The sequence below is a fragment of the Pinus tabuliformis genome, chromosome 6 (assembly GCF_031772625.1).
Source record: "Pinus tabuliformis cultivar Carrire ecotype Pingquan chromosome 6, CPIR1, whole genome shotgun sequence".
Lineage (NCBI taxonomy): Eukaryota > Viridiplantae > Streptophyta > Pinopsida > Pinales > Pinaceae > Pinus > Pinus tabuliformis.
The window spans coordinates 1585981032-1585999244 of NC_142292.1; the positions used below are offsets into that span (position 1 = coordinate 1585981032).

Sequence of the window (18213 nt, forward strand, 5' to 3'; positions counted from 1 at the left end):
ACCAAAAACTCTCAAATGCTTAACTGCAGGCTTATAACCAAATAAAGCTTCAAAAGGAGTTTTGAAATCTAAACTTCTTGTTGGACTCCTATTCTTTAGATATACTACAATATTAATCGCTTCAGCCCAAAACCCATTAGAAAGATTCTTACCTTTTAACATATTGCGAGCACACTCCACAAGGGTTATGTTCTTCCTCTCTGCAACCCCGTTCTGTTGAGGAGTGTGAGGTGTTGTTGTATCCCATGATCTTTGCAGTATTTGAGGACACAAGCTTTCTTGTACTCTCCCCCTTGATCCGAGCAGAGAATCCTGATGCTTTTACCTATCTGCTTTTCAACCATACTTCTGAACTCCTTGAAGTATTCAAAAGTGTGGCTCTTCTTCCTGAGGAAATACACCCAAGTAAATCTAGTACATTCATCAATAAACAGTAAAAAATAGTATGCACCACCTAACGACCTTGTCTGCATAGGCCCGCATAAATCTATGTACCAGCTTGAGTATATCTCTCCTCCTATCAGCATTCGCAAGAAATCCATCTATGTGCAACTTTCCCAGTGCACATGCATCACAATCAATATGAACAGGTTTTAAAGGAAGACCTTCGACCATACCTCTTTTCTGTAATAGCAGCAGATCATTGAAGTTAATATGGTTGAACCTCTGATGCCATAAGTCCACTGTAGTCATGGCAGATGATGTCAATGCTTGATGTGGTGCACTTTTGACATTTAGCTTGTACAATCCTCCCACACAAATACCTGATGCAATAGGCTTCATACAATCCAACAAGTCTTTAATGACACAATATGATTTATAAAACTCTACCTTGAGATTTTGATCAATTATCGTAGAGACAGAGATCAGATTCTTTTTTATCTTGGGTACATACATCACATTATGAATATGTCTAATATTTCCATCAGGCAAAACAATAAGAATATTACCATAACCTTTGATTTGGTACCCTCTATCATCGCCAAGATAGATGTTTGCTCCATTGCTGGTCTCTTTGAAGTCTTCAAACCATTGTCTGTTCCCTGTCATGTGGATGGATGCACCTGAGTCCACAAACCAGGTATCTGCTTCATCATCCTTAGCCGAAAGCGCAGAGTCAGATATGAACAGTCTGAGGTTCTGACTCTGTTCCTCATTAGCAAAATGACCTGCATGTTGTTTATGTCTCTTTCGGCCTTCATCAAACTTCTTCTTCATACAATATTTGGCTATATGGCCAGTTCTACCACAATAAAAACATTTGGTCGCAAAGTCATTTCTATTGAAAAACGTACCTTGAGGTGGGGGCATCTTTCTCTGTGGGGCTACATTGCTCTTTTGTGCTGCATTTGGCTTTCCTCTGAAGGGCTTCTTCTTCGCCATTAAGGCCAGATCTGAACTCTGAGGTTTATGAGTCAGTCGCCTTTCCTCCTCTTGCATGAGGATCCCTGTCAATTCTTCAAACACGGGGGCTTTTTCTCTTGCATTCAAGCCAATGATAAACATCTGATACTCGTCAGTCATACCATTCATGGTAATCATGACCAAATCTGTATCTGACACAGCTTCACCGATGTCACCCAACTTATTCTTAAGCTCCTTGATCCGTGAAATAAATGCTACAATTGTCTCATTCTCCTCCATCTTGATGGAGAGAATCTTGCTCTTTAAGAAAAGCAATCGATTGGTGTTCTTGACCTCATAGAGATCCTTGAGCATCTTCCAGATTTCTGGTGCAGTCTTGCAATCACGAATATGGGGAATAACGCAATCTTTGACCAACAATTTCAGGAGCATTCTCACCTTAGTCTCCCGCTTGTCCCAGTCTTGGATTGTTGTTGTTGTTCCTCCTGCAGTCAGGTTCAGCTTCACCTCATCATTATTCACAATTGTCCATGCATTATGTCCCTCAAGCAGGGTCTGCAACTTAAATTTCCAACCAAAATAATTGGATCCATCCAGCTTGTTATTCTCATTGAGGTATGCTTCTGCTAACTGATTATTCATCTTAAATGAATAAAAAAAAACTTCAACCCCAGGAATTTAAAAAACAAACCTAAATCTTCAAAAACCACTGCCACTACCAGATCCAAAATAAAACCTGAGCCCAAATCCTCCCTTTTTTTTAAGATCACTTCAATTCTTTCTTAAAAAAATAATCGCCCCCTTTATCAAATAAAGAGCCCCTCCCTTTTTTTAATTAAAGAATTAAAAAAAAACTTTAATTAAAAATCTTAATTTTAAAGGGAATTCAAATATCCCTCATGTCCCATGAGGTTCCTGCAACAAGTAGCCAGTAGTGCAAATGCCGATGACTTTGACATTTCATTAATCATGAATGTATGTGGCACAATTTTTTCAAATTAAAATCTGAATCCGTTCTCTTGCAAATTGCTTATACCAAGGCTGCTTGTACTTCTCTCCACGATCTCGCAAAATTCAGAAGCCCATCACTTGTCTATGCAGTCAACAGCTCCATCAATGGAGAGTAATCACAGCAAGTATGATATCAACAAAGTAGCAGATCTCATGTTACACAATGGCCCCGATGCTCCCTCCGAGCCTTCTCCAAATCGCAACCTCTCTCCCAAAGCCGAATCAACTCAGATGTCTTGCAGGGTTGCCACCACCACGACTCCACTCTGGCTCGATCCTGCAATAGCGAAGAAAAAAAATGTTGCGGGCAGACAGCAGCAACTATTACACCTAGAAGCATCAACTTACCATGCAGGCGTGAGCCACTTCCTCTGATGTCCCGACCTCCTGCGTCCTCCACGGCAGTCTCAACGCTTTGAGTTGGGAGCTTTCTCCAAAAAAAGATCCCACAGGAGCTGATGCCAAATCCCAGAAGCAATGAGAAACTCTGATACCCTTTGATGCGTGGCCTCCAGACTATCACCGCCACTTCATTGTCGACTTGATATGGCCGGCCTTCCAAAGCGCATCAATGGATCTCCAAAAACGCAGATCAAACGACCGTTCACCATCCTTCCAGAGGCAAAAAAAATTGCGGCCTCCTCCACGGCCACTGATGCCAAGATCACCTCACGCAAATGACACACCAAGGCTTCCTCCTCTTCACTCAGTCGGCGCAATTCAAGAACGGTCCACTTGCGCCGTTCTTGAGAATAAAAAATGCATAAGGCCAGAAGTGAATCGGCACATCCATTGCCCTTAAAAACACGTTGATCGACCTCCAACCCCGCCGATCAAATTTTTGCCTCCACTCATGGTTATAGGTCATCCTCAGCCCTGAAGCTCTAATACCATGTCAAAAATAGCAAAATCAACTTTATTAAACAACCTGAGCAGCTCACAAGTGTGGAACACCACCTGTAAGGCTTCCTCTACACAACACACTCTGTCCCTTACAATTCATTACATGAGAAATATATACATGAAAAACACATTTAGAGAAGTTGAAACAACACCCTAGAACACAGGAACAAACTCCTAATCTAAGGTTCGGTTTGAACCGTCACTCCATTAAGACATTTCTTCATTAATCTCAACACAAACTACATTTGATTCTGAGACCACGTGATTTTGGGTCTGTTGTCACTCAAATTGTACAGGCACTACGACAATGACTAAGGTCGAGGGTTTGTCACCCTAATCCCCAACCTCTATGTTCTAGTTATTTCCCAACAACAGGCTATGGGGGATAGACCCTATGGAAATGAAATAAAGAAGGACAAGTTGGGAGCCAACTAGTCCGAGAGACACAGTTGAGTGGCCTAGCACTTTGTTAAATCTAGCAAGATTTTAAGGATTAGATTGAATTTATATATATTTGAGACCAGTGCCCTATGGAGTCAACACTCTTGCTTTATAAAATCAAGACCAAGTATCAGATGGACAACTGCTGCTTTAATGCATTACTATCCTACATGAAATGCAATTCTTAGGACCTATGTGAAATGCAAAGATCTTAGTTAATTTTAATTAAATGCCTAATCTAAGTATGACTTTTGATCTTTATCTATATTGAGTCTAAACTTTGTAGTAAATCGCAAAGAGGGGTCAAGGTGAAGCACACGAAGGTGTGATTAATGACCCCTCTCCTTGAAATCTAACGTACCTAGCACCTCCGGTGCTGCAGAGATTGGCTCTGACCACTGCAAGATCATCGTTTTAAATACCAGAAAGGCTGGACTTCTCAAGCAAAGACGAAAAACTGTTCCTATCTCTCTATCAACCAAGCTTATGCTTGGAGGTAAGTTTTAAGATACAAGACTAGCTTAAAATGATATGCAAGGTGATATTAGTGAACGATTCTTAAGATGAGATTGCTAATGTTTAAGTACTTCAATTATGGTTGTTCTTGAGTTATATCGACAAGTACTTATTAATGATATTCAAGAGACAATCTCAATTATAAGAATAGGAGAATAACCACAAGATAAAATTGCTATGAGATGAATGCTCTGCACTAACTTAGAATTCAGAAAATAGATATCCACTTAATACATGAACCATAAGTCAAATGACAACTAGGGCACTTATCCTTTCAAACAATTAGCCAATGATTTTCTATGCAATGTAACAAGATTACTTAATGCCCTTAACTTTCCAAGACATGCCAAACAAGACAAATGCTTTGCTAAGGTGCTCAGGATAACATTGATATTAGACAATGCAACCAATGCTTCTTAGTCAAGTAAGTAAATGCCAATGAACATTCAACTTAGAAGATATCTAATATAATCCATATGAAGTTATCCTTCAGCAAGATGTATTAGCAATGAAACCAAAATGAGAATTATGCCAAGACAAATCTTATGAGTTAATTAAAGCACTTGAAACCACTTCAGATCACAGCAATGCCTCTTAATTACTTATGTGCACTTACTAGAAGTTCCCTTTCAATTTTTAGATTAGCAAATTAAAGCAATAGAAAATTGCAACTACAAGCAATAAGATGAGCTTGCTAACAGTGAGATTAATTAACTAAATGCAGCGGAAGAAATTCAAATTTTGCTATGAATCTTGAAATTAACAATGCAAACTAATGAACTCACTGTAGCTTAGGAGCAGTCTTTAATATGATGATATCAATGCCCAGTATAGTTCACAATTAACCACCAGATGCAAGACAAAAAAAAATATAATGCTTCAAATCCCAATTCCAGTACCAAATGCAATGTGAAAACAATACTGGAAGTCACTGAAAAAAATGAGATCACACCCCTGCAATGTTAATATCAGACCTCTGTAATCTAATATCAGACCAAATCAATCATCCAACTAGCAAGAAAACAAGTCCAAATAGATGCAGCTTCTTTTGCAACTATTGTATGTTAATTAGGGTGTTTTTCAGGTGTTGATATTATGATTAGGGTCTGCAACTTAATTTATTTTAGATCTGATTATGAACAGTCAACAAAGGATCACGATTTTGAGTGCTAGCACCCCAAATTAGTATCAAAACCTTTTCCAGACTCCATGCTCCACCTGGAAACACAAGTAGTCATCCCGGAAATTATATTTATAACAAGAGACAAACCTGAAATTGCTTGCTGCCAAGGGAAATGTCTCTTGTGCTTTTTATGACCAACTGAAGGCTCCCTTCTTGGTGAGGTTTGTAAGAGGAGTTGTCAACTGCGAGAAACCCTTAACAAACTTCCTGTAGTAACTATAAAGACCAAGGAAACCCTTCAGTTATGTAACATTCTTTGGGGTGGGCCACTCAATGATTGCTCGTATTTTCTCTTGGTACACCTAAACCCCATCATGACCAATCACATGCCCTAGGTAAAGCATCTTCGTCATGCCAAATTCCCACTTGGACTCCTTCGCATATAACTCCTCCTCTAGGATCCCTAACACCTCATCCAGGCGCCTGAAGTGGTCTTCCCATGTCATGTTGTAGACCCATGTGTCATTGAACAAGACCAACAAGTACTTCCGCAACTACTTATTGAACAAATGGTTTATACATGATTGGAAAGTCGCAGGAGCATTGGTTAGCTCAAATGGCATAACCAAAAACTCATAGTGCCCATAGTGGCACCTGAAAGTTGTCTTCGAGATATCTTGCTCCCGAACCCAAATCTGATGATAGCCAGAACGAAGATGAATCTTCGAAAAATATTTGGCCCCTTTCAACTCATCCATCAACTCATCGATCCCGAGAATAGGATATCGGTTCTTAATTGTCCTCTTATTGAGGGCTTGGTAGTCTGTGCACATCTACAAGGTGTCGTCCTTCTTCTTAGCCATCACTACCGAAGAAGCGAATGGATTGGAGCTATGTCGAATATGAACCAACCTCAACAACTCCTTTATAGCCTTCTCTATCTCATCTTTGTAGACCTTGGGATGTCAATAGGGATTGGTTATCACTGCTTGCACACCCTCCTCCAATTCTATGATATGCTCAAAACCCCTATCTGGTGGTCTACTTTGAGGAATGTTAGCAAAAAAAAAATTGGTGTTTACAAAGCAATATCTGAATGTCATCTGAGTGTTATCGTGACTGCTCTGGCTGCCTATTGTCTGTGATAAGGCACTCTACTGCCCACTGAACATCACCTCGCCTCAACATCGAATCCATGTGGTTGGATGATACTAGCTTTGGCGGGCACTGATGCATGGCCCTCAAAACTACCCTTCTGCCATCTACTGGGTCTTTGAATTCCATTTCCATGTTCCGCTGGTTCGTGGTGTACTTCCTGATGTAGTAAAGCCACTGACAACCTAGCACTACATTAGTGTCTGGTACATCCACCACAAGAAGTCCTCTATCACAATATAATTCCCCATAATTAGTTGGAGCTTGGGGATGTATCTATTGCAATACATTTGATTTTTTCCGGGTATGACAACTGTAAAGCCATTGAACTCCTCAGTAGGAATTCCCCTCTGTTCCACTATGTCCGCATGTATGAAATTGTGGGAAGCCCCACTATCAACCAATATTGTCACCTTATGCCCGACTAGAATCCCTCTGACTCTGAAAGTGTGATATATAGGGAACCTTGACATAGAGGCAATAGTAGGAGCTTTGCCCTCCGCATGTGAGGACTCACCTCCAACTGTTTGGTGCATCTGTCCCTATACTAGTTCCTCATCCCCATCATCATTATCACTCTCCGAGTACACCTGACTATAGTGAGCCTTGCCCACTTTTCCCTTGCCAGCACACTTGTGCCCTGGTGCCCATGGCTCTTGACAGCTAAAACAAAGTTTCTTCTTCCTTATCTCTTTTCGAGTCTCCTCATCCATCTTCTGTTTCCCGGTCCACTCCTTCTAATGCTCTGTACTCCTCCATGTAATCAGCATAAGGGATCTTCTGACTAGGCTGATTTATCGGATCTTATGTCATCTCATGCAAAAATTGAGGCATATTGGGTCTTTGAGATTTACTAATTGAGCGTGAATAGCTTTGTGTAGCAACATGTGATTGGCTACCCTCCGCACTATTGGATCCTTCTCCATTCATAGGCTCCTTTCCAGTGGAAGTCCCTCTTATTGTCATCCCTTTCATTAGATCTACCATATTCGTTTGGCCTTTGGCCAAATCATTTATTGCCCTGAGCAAACTGTTAAAGGTTTGTTCCTCCTTATCACCCATATTTGGATTTCTATTTCAGGTGTCTCTTTGACTTCTTTGTCTTTTTCTAGTGTCTCTTCACTCTCACTATTTGGAATATCTTCGTTTGTAGGTGGAGTGGGTTCTCTGTAGTTACGTCTCCTATAAGTTATCCTTGTAAAAGGACCTTCCTCTGTCATGTAACCACTGTCAAGAACATAAAATCAACCGATAACACTTTTCTACCTCAATATCTTCGGAAAATCTTCTTCTTCTTGAACCAATTAGAGTGTCTAGTTCTAACACTAAAACCAACTATGGTGGCTAGGGTTTCCAAACCCTAAGCTTTTCCTCAAGAAAACTCTCCAATAGCTCTTTTCTCCAAAAACTCAAATGCACGAATGAGGAGAGTCTCCTCATTTTCCTTCTTTTATAAACTTATGACCATTTTACCATTTTAACTTCTATAAAGTCACTTTATAGAGATAAAGTGACTTTTCACTTGCATACGAAATGTCCCATTTTCACCCCTTAGACTTATATAATGTTTCCTTAGGCAAATTAAGTCCCCCTTATTAAATATTTCCCTGCTTTAGCCTATGGGAACCACATTAGGCTAGCGAACTTCGTCATAAGCTTCTTAAGTGGTCTGGAACATTACAAAATCTTGGATTATGCATGTAAAGTAAGTTATGTAAAGTAAGTTAGTTTATTTATTTGACTTGGATAATTATCACAAGATTTTTTGTTATTATTGGTAAAAAGGTTAATTTGGCAATTTTGTGCATGTCCCTTGTTGATATTGTCCTTGTTCTCTAAAGATTTAATGAGTGTAGGTTAACTATTCTCCCTTAAAATTCTCGAAAATTGACAACCCTAATTTAAACCTTAGGGCCAGTAGGTTAATTTGCCCTAGTGTGTTGGAATTAGATTTTCCCCTTAAAAGACCCTAGGTTTGATTTGTATCCTAAATTCTATTGCCCTAGGTGGAGAAGGCACTAGTCTTCATCCATCTTGTAGCTAGAATTTAGTTTTTATTTTAAACTGTAAAACCATAGTTTAATTGATTAATCTTTTCAATTTCATTACATTGATATTGGGAATAAATTTCAGCCTTAACATGTTTAATTAGTTTAATATTGTTAATTGGTGAATGTACCAACTATTGGAATTGGTTTAAAGTACGTTTGAGAGGCATTAAATTGGATTTTCATGCATTTTTCTGCAATCAGGCTTGACCTCATTGTTTAAATTGCAATTAGTAGCTAATTTAAACATTGAAAAGTCTTGATTTTTATTTCCTAAGTTGCTAATTTTCTAACCTTTAATTGGGTATTATTTTTATGCGATTTGAATCATTGGTTTTGCTGTTATAATAAAGTCTTGTTTTCTATCCAAAAGTGCAGATTTGACCTAGTTTGTAGCATCCTAGTGTTTTTGTGAGCAATGGGTGTGTTCCAGGAATCTATTTGAGCCTCCCAATGTCCTCATAGCCTTAGGAATCATCTGTAGAACCCAAGAACCCTTTTGTTTGATTTACACTCCACCTACACCTAACCCTAGCCCCTACAAGCTTAAGCTAGTGGTTTAGTTTGTAAGGTCCTGGGGGACACTTGGCGTTAAATTCTCTAGGGTTATTTGATCCCCAAGTCCTACTGGGAAGCCTCCCTTGTGGTGGTTGCTTGCCAGCATTAAAATAGAAGAGGTTTCATTGTTAAGGTGACAATGGTGATTCGGTGACACCTCTATCTTGTTACGCATTTTCCTTGCTTGGTGAGGCTTTGCACCAAGGTGCAAGATTTTGCAACACCATGGCCACCCATGGATCTAGTTCCCACTTAAAGGAACAAAAGCATTGGTTCTGAAGGCATAGCAAAGCATTTGGCTTTTGGATAAATTCCTAGTCTCTAAAGTACTAACAAACGATGTGGCCCGAATGAGATCCTAGGCACGTATGGAGAGAAGTTTAGATCAAGTCCCAATTTATTTGCACTTCAAAGACTAGGTTGAATACTCTACAATGTTTCATTTCCATAATAATTTTGAAAGGTTGAAAAAAGTTACAATTAATTGGTCCAAATAGGAGCACAAGGAAAGCCCTATCTCTTTTATTGCCCTACAAAAACAGTGGATGGTTACAAAGCACTAAAATATATAGGCTTTGAGCTTAACTCCAATAAAGTAGCATAGTCTAACTATTCTACATTTTGCTCTTTTGTAGTCATATTTTCTGGTCAATTTTATTTGAAATCTGGCAGGGATTTATCGAAATTGCAAGTTTGTGTTGTGTAGTGTCCACAATCCGAATGCCCCAAGAGATTTTCAGGATGTTGAATCCATTTATGCATTCAAAAATGCAATTTAAACAACAACAAATATCCAATATCTCTAAGAATTATATCATCAAATTACGAGAAAAAAGGTAAAACATAGAACAATTAGACTGGTTGTGGCTCTACCAGAAATTACAAAGGAGAATCACATCTAGGTGCACACATTGGCTTTCCTTTGTAAAACTAAACACACTAGTCAAATCAGTGTTGGAAGAGTTAGATTTTCCTAACCCCAACAACCTAGCCAATTACTACCTAGCAAATTTCTTGCAGTAATACTTATATATTACGCAAATTTACTGAGCAAAAGACACAACTAGGATTTTAACATAAACAACAAAAGCAAATTAAACACCAATTTCACACATGCACACAAATATTTTCTGATTTTTGCCCTTCAAACTTTCGTTGTTTCATTAGAGATCGTCTACATAATACAAGGGCTCCCTCCCTAGATAATGGCCCTCTAAGGAAAATTACATACAACAATAAACTTGGAATTTGATCCAAATGATCTAACCCTTGATCTTTCCTTCGATCTATTGGTTGATTACAACCCTTCCTTTGTTGCCCCTTGCACTTTTCCTTGAACCCTACACACTTGAATGGAAGTCCCTCTCCACCCAATCATTGAGTTCTCACTCTAACTAGTCTCGTCATTTGTGCTCAAGCTGTGTCTTCTCCCTTAGCCCATCCTTCCTTTTATAACTTTGAGTTATTGACCAAATCCACAAACCTAATATTCAAAGTGATTGACGGTTGGGATTTGTGAAAATTTCCTTGAAATGCTGCAACTAGAATTTATTCTTCTAACTGATTAATTATGCAGTTTAACTTTATTTTGTTACGGCAAAATCGTGAACAAATCACAATGCAATTTCTTCCCAATAATCACGCTGCGGAAAATAACTGGAAACTGAGAAAAAATAGAGCACATGCACAAAATAAAATTGACACCATTATTTTTGGACAAATGTCCTTGCAAAATACCACTGTGGGAAAACCAATGCAGCAGATGAGGGTTTTATTATTATTATGCAACAGTGAAATCTGAGTACAAAAATCTGGATGCCAAACTGGCAATCCTCGGCAAAATAATCTGGCCAAAAATTAGTGAGACAATTTTTGTCTCACCCGACACTGATCTCAGCTCTAAAACTAGCTCAAACTGGTTGCTCGAACACCCTTGCGTCAGCCTCTATGCTGCCTCTGCACAAGCCAATTCGTACTGCCTATGGAACTGATTTGATGTTGTTGCTCTCCTCGACTTAGCTTCTGAAAATGACTCGCTTGGCCTTTTGGAACTTTTCTCGTCCTCCAGCAACTGAATCACCCTCTCCTTCAGCTAAATCGAACCCTCCTCTAAAGCTGCCTGTGCAATCCCTGTGCAACCTCATTGAGGAAAACTCATCCCTCTTGCTGCCGACTCTCTGACACTGGAAAGCTCCGCTAGAATCACTGTCTCTAGTCCCTCTAGCCTCTGCATCCCTTTTGGCTCGAGCTCTTCTTCCCTGCTTGACCTCTGTAGCCGGATAGCTCGATTTGCCAAGGAAATGCGCACTCTTGATGTGTGTATCTCCATCCCATCTTCCTGCTCTTATGATCTCGCGTTGGTGAACCAACGGCCATGATTAGATCCCCATCAACATCTAAGATCATCTCAAACTCAATTTGTGTGAGTTTCTAGAGCATTCTTACCTTTCTCAACTAGTTCCTCATCCATCTCACCTTTAGGGACCACCCCCCTTAGCCTGCTTTCGAGATAGCTTAAACCTAAGTTGCACGATACGGGGAAACGAGTACAAGTTTCCAAAATGAGTACGGGTACGAAATGTGACCCCCCCAAATTTTGGAAACGGGGAAACACAATATATATATATATATATTAGGACATTTAAGAAATATGTGCAATCATAAAGCATACATGATACATTCTAATTTATTACATTATGATTAAATTGTCCAATGTCAATGCATAAACTATAAGTCTCTAAATTTACATCACATTTACTCATGAATGATCACATAATGAAAATAGCAATATCCAAAATCAGCCACGAGAAATTTCTAATTTCTTGTCTCGTGCTTGATTGGGAGTCTCCTCCTGCATAGTCGAACGACCTTAGTGCTCTTGATTAAATACAAGTTCCATACCCTAGTACCCTAGGTGCTCTTGATTATTGGGAGTCTCCCTCTGCATAGAGGGCTTGGTTCTCTTGATTAAATACAAGTTCCATACCCTAGTACATGACAAAATCTAATGGAAACATTGCAATCCCCCCAATCCTGAAATCCTGTAAAACAGATAAGGCTGTTGGATTTTGAGTAAGATCTAAAATTCTACTTTCTCAATATGAAATCCAATGAGGGCGAAAACACTCTCAAACATCTTGAGCCATTTCATGGTAATGTTAAAAATTTAAGTAAAATGATAAAAATGAAAAGTGACATTCTTTCATTTTCATCCTTTTACTTTAAGAATTTAACATTACCATGAACTGCATATCAACACAAGGGCCATAGGCTTGAACATTAGGCTGCCCCACTCAAAAAATTGTGTTTCCAATCTTCAATAGCTCCCTCTATCACTCCTAAATTGGCAGGGAGCAAAAATAAAAAGATAAAAACGAAAAATCTAAAAAAAAAACTCAAAAAAAAGTCACTTTATCGCTGAAACGTGGTTGTATGACCTGGAAACGCGTTTCAGGCCATACTGGGCCACGTTTCCCCCACATGAAACGTGGCAGTACGGCCTGAAACGTGTTTCCAGGTCGTACCAACCGCGTTTCCGTTTCGTTTCTACCCAGAAATGCCCATAGGACTAGCGTTTCCTGCAACATAGGCTTAAAATGGAGTGAGCTCAGGCGACAACAGGCCCAAGCAGCAAAACATTTTGTGGCAGTAAATCACAGGTGAAAGTTTCTGGCAGTAGGTTATGCAGAAAAAGTACATGCATCCTCTCACCATGGAAGAATGGATAAGAAGTCCTATAAAAAACTTAATAAGGCATTGACCATCTGGAAGGCACTGGTACTGTCCTGAACTATCACTTGGAATTGAATTGCATGGAATATTGGAGATGGCAGAAAGGTGTGAATATGAGTCAACCCCTGGATACAGTGTAATGCCTCATGTCCAGCACTCGGTACACTCCGGCATTAAGGATGAAGGTTGGCGGAGGTATTAATCCAGAACAGGACACTCTAGTTTGGCACAGGAATCCAACAAACTGTTTACAAACAGAGAGTCTTGGTTATACGTCTATGTTATTTGAGGGAGATTTTGAAGAAGAATGTTAGTGGTGGATTAAAATTTGAAAAATCAAAGCACCTTTGTAGGCAAGGCTATTTCTCTGGTTATCTTTGTCTAATAAAAAGTTGACTTGAGATGAATTACAAAAGAGAACTTGGGAGGGGCCAAGCTCATATGCTTGGTAGGAACAACGGGGAGGATATTGAAAACCTTTTGATGGATTGTCACTATTCAATAGAATTTTGGAAAGTGGAAAACACTTTAGTAGGGTGTAAAGATTAATAGAAGAGAGATTCTCTGGAAGAAGCCTTGAAATCTTGCATGGAAGGTCTGGAGGTTGCTGCACAACAATCCCTACCCACTATTCTATGTTGGGTCATCTGGGTCACAAGGAATGCTATACTTTTTCATGAGAAATCAATCAGTCTATTACAAGTTTCCCTTAAGATCAAATACATCTATGAAGGCATCAAAGTTCTCTCCAAGCCGCAAATAGAGATCAGATCATTGGAAATGAACAAGTCAAAACCCTGGGGCTTCTTTGATGGGACTTCACAGGGAAACCTGGGTCCATGTGCTGCAGGAGGGTATTATTTTTCCTTCTTATACACAATGGTTCTTTTTCATGTTAAGCTTGGAAGAGGTACTAATAATTGGGTAGAACTGATGACTTTGGCATTTCTGCTAAGGATCACCATAGAAAAGAATATTGTTGAGCTGCAAGTTTTTGGTTATTCGGGATTAGTAATTGATTGAGTGCACAATGTATCAAGAGTCTTGAACACTGGACTTCAGGCAATCATGGAACAGCTCCTGTGAGAATGAAAAATAGTCATGAACTTTATGTTTCTGTTCATATACAGTACTTACTAGATATAATATTTTTCCCTTGGAAAAAAAATGTTGCAGTTCTCTTCTCTGGAAAAGAAATTTAAATAAATATATATATATATAGATGAAGTTAAGGTTACAAGGTGAAAGGGGATCCAACCCAAACAAACTGGTGCTTGAAACTTGAGACTCGAGAGATGTCGAGAGAAAATCTTCAGCCTTTGGGTTTTACAGATACAACTAAATCATATTTAATAGTAAAGTTTAGAAATGATAAGTATTATGCATGCAACACTGCAGCTCAAATGAAAAATCATAAGCAACAACATCTTCATAACCTGTGTAAAGCAAAGGTGAGTACGAGGAGATACCTGTGCACATATTCATTTGCATCTCCTGGAGAGTCATACTGAATAATGCATCCAACTTTCGGAAAGTCCAAGCCTCTTGCTGCTACATCAGTGCATAAGAGAAGAGCACATTTTTCTTCATTATATCCATGAAAAGTTTCCTTTCGTTCTGCTTGTGCCATATTTCCATGTAGACGAAATGTTTTGCATTTTATGAATTTTCCCTTTTCTTCATCCACCTCTTGAAAATGTGAAACCCAGTGAAACTCACATATGGAAGCATAGTGGAAATCCACTGCATCACATGTTGAGAAGAAAACAACAACCTGTGCAAATAAATTGACCGTGAGATTTCAAATACTCATTAAACTATTCAAAGAAGACATGCATAATATTCAGTAATTGAAAATGAAGGAATTTCTTTGTGCTCTTCCATTCAAATAAAAATTAAAGCAAGGGTTGGTAAAGAATTTCCATTCTTATGATAGTCAAACTTGCTTTGTCAGCACCATCTGAATTTTTCCATCTGCTTCATGTTCGTGCCAATAGGTGCATTCTTATAAGTATTCCCAAAGTAAAGCCTAAGGGATATAGTCCTCGGTTGCCCTGTAATAGGCTAGGGCAATTTTATGCTAGGGTTTCATAGAATTTCAACAATTTTCTTTCAATACATAATTAATTCAACACAAGTAACATCTTCTGCCATAAATAGTGCCAATTGTTGCAATCAACTGAAACAGAGCAATAAATTCCTTCCTTCAATCAACACAACAATTAATCTTACAGTGCAATATATTGTTCAAACTTCATAGATCCATACCAATAAGACACTGAGTCACAATCTAAGATACCGGACTCGTCCAAAAGCCCTGTCGAATCGCGAATCCAGCGAATCCGACACGATTCTCTGCGGATTCGTGTCCAAACTTCAGGACACGTCGTGTCCTTTTATGACACGTCGTGTCCTATAACGTGTCCCGAATTTGCAGTGCGTGTCGCGATTTTTGGGACGTGTCAAGCCAGAGTTTTCAGCATTCTTTTGTACTGTTCATAAGATTGGCGATTAATGAATCGATTATAAGTTGCCAGAAAAGAAAGGCCTATTCTAGTATCTTCCATATCCTAACTGTGTGAAATGGTGGTTTTATTCTTTGAATGATTGGATGATTCTCTAATGAAATATGGCCTCTGTCTTGAATGTAGTTGCATATTCAAGAGCCAAATTTGAACAACCCTTGCTTCACTGAGATGCTAAATGCTGCTAAAGGAATGCTGCTGTAATAAATGGGATTTGGTTCACTGAGATTCCTTGCTTGAGATTGGCATGGAGTTCAATATTTTAATATCAAAGCAAGCATTTGACGAAGTGGTTGCTTTCAGTTTTTCCTGAGTATAGATGTGAGATATATAACCCTAAGGTTTGGAGTCTGGACAACATTATATCTTTTCATCTTGAATCTGGTTTGCTTGGAGGGAACAGCGTTATTTACAGAGAAAAAAGTGGTCAAATATTATTGTTGATATTTAGAGGTCAAACAAGCATGATGTGCCACCTTGATTGATTCAGTTTTTATCTGGTTCTTTTGAAAGGGTTGCACCATTTAAAAAAAATGGTGAAATCTAGTTGTAAGTTGTCTTTCAGTTATGAATTATGAATCATGATTTAAATTTTTAATAAATTTATCATTTATGTGACCAGTACCACTGACATTTATTTGAATTTTGTATGTACTATGCATGCTAATTAGTAATTACTAATAGGCATAGCTATAGATGAAGAATCAAGATCTATGTTTGAAATCAATAAATTTGTATCATTAATTAAAATTTGTGTAAGAAATATGATAATATCTAATTTTTAATATATATATATATATTTTGAAATATATTATATATATATATATATATATATATATATATATATATTTTAATAAAATAATATATAACGTGTCCTGTTCCGGGGGGTCAGCGTGTCCCGAATCCGACACCATGAATCCCGAATCCTACGTGTCCCGAATCCCCGTGTCAGGTGACTTAGGTCACAATATGTTCCACATTGAACAACCTGAGACAATTTGTCTAATACTTAACCAAATTATTTATCCCTTCTAACTGCTAAACGAAACCTGGACTGAAATGCTTGAGTCTATCTTAGGTCCGACTTAGTTTTCGGCCTCAGTTCTTAGCAATTCTCCCTTACTCGGCTACAGGATCCGTTCTGCCACGGAATCCCTATTCCAGGTGTTGGAAAACTGATTAGAGCAGCATTATTAATTTAGCGTTTTCCTTACATGACATTTACTTGTGATATTATGTTTTCCTTCTTAATTATGATTATGTTTTTCATCATCAAATAAATGCTAAAAACAATAAAGATCACATGAACACAAGATATAGGCTCCATGCCAGGGAAAAACCCCTCCAAGGGGAAAACCCATCAGAACTTCTCTTCTTATTAACTTCAAAGGAGACTTCCAAGACCCAACACAAGACCTCTAGCTCTGACCAAGATACAAGTCAACCAACCAGCCAAATGTGTTTTCTTCACTTCTGCAACTTCTACTTCTCCACTTCTGCAACTTTGACCCTGTGGAAACCCTAGCAGAATTTAGGGACTTTGCATATTTCAGAGGATTTCACATCAGATCTTTAATGACTTCAAAACATCTTCCTTTCAAGGCTCGTCTAGCCTTCTAATGACCTTCGCATGCCTCTCCAAATCGCAGATCATCTCTTTCAAGTAAAGCACAAATAGGTCGCCCTAAGGAGGATGAAATCTTTCTTTATATAGCCTTTCAAGTGGCTTTTCAAGCCCACTCTAGGCTGACTTCTACTGGCTGGCCGACTTGTTCTTGGGAGCTCACCTAGACACTTCAATATTTTTTTTCTTTATATAAATGCCCAAATGGGTCTTTTACATAATTATAAAGATCATGACTCAAGATAAAGACCTAGAAGCATACCGTGGATTAAGGTTGCAGGGGAACGCCCCCCACCCTCTCGCTCCCTCTCCCAATTCGCGTTCCGGAGCCACTCCCTAAAAAAAACGCTCCCTGCCTTTTTGGGAGCATTTAGCCTTTTTTGCACAAAAAAAATTGCAGTAATGTTCCAAATGCAATTTTTTTCAAAGAAACAAATAAGTTTTGAGGGGGCAACTTAATGATCAAGCCTATGGCCCTAGTATTGATATGCGATTCATGGTAATGTTAAATTCTTAAAAGAGTGACATTCTCCTTAATCTTCATTTTCATCCTTTTACTTAAATTTTTAACATTACCATGAAATGACTCAGGATGTTTGAGAGTGGTTCTGACCTCATTGGATTTCATATGGAGAAGGTAAAATTTTAGATTTCATTCAAAATCCATCCGACTTATCAGTTTTTCAGGATTTCAGGATTGGGGGATTGCAATGTTTCCATTGAATTTTGTCATGTATTAGGGTATGGAACTCGTATTTAATCAAGAGCACCAATCTCTCTATGTACCTTGATGTTAGTGACAATGGTTGTCGAACTCCTTTATCATAACCCTCCTAAAAATGTACGCATCACTCAAACAAAATCTTGACTTGATATGCTATGCTTTTTCTATCTTATGTTAATGCTTAGAGGGTGATATTAATGACAAAGATCTTGATTTTCCAACAAGACTAAAAAATTAGACATTTTTCGTGGTGGCAAAAGGCCCAAGCATAAGCAATAGATAATAGATTTACTTGTCTTTTCTAGTTTCTAATAGTTTTTATAACTATTGACTCTTTCATATTTATTATGATATTTTTTTAAACAATATATGACAATTTAAGTTTGAAGTTTGAAGTTGGCAATTATAACTCATTAGTAATGAATTATGAATATGATGCTTCATGAAAGTTGAAAGTTGTTTCATTTCATTTCATTTTATAACATTTC

General features: G+C 38.4%; 1 protein-coding gene across 5 annotated transcripts in view; it reads right to left on the reverse strand.

Annotated features, from left to right (window-relative positions):
* The window catches only part of LOC149264869 (DEAD-box ATP-dependent RNA helicase 17-like), a 197888-nt gene that overhangs the window by 80562 nt on the left and 99113 nt on the right, over positions 1-18213 (reverse strand). For all 5 annotated transcript variants that reach the window (XM_089428980.1, XM_089428987.1, XM_089428999.1 and 2 more), the window contains exon 8: positions 14322-14626. In XM_089428980.1, the coding sequence (XP_089285106.1) occupies positions 14322-14626 (305 nt within the window). The remainder of the gene's footprint in view (positions 1-14321; positions 14627-18213) is intronic.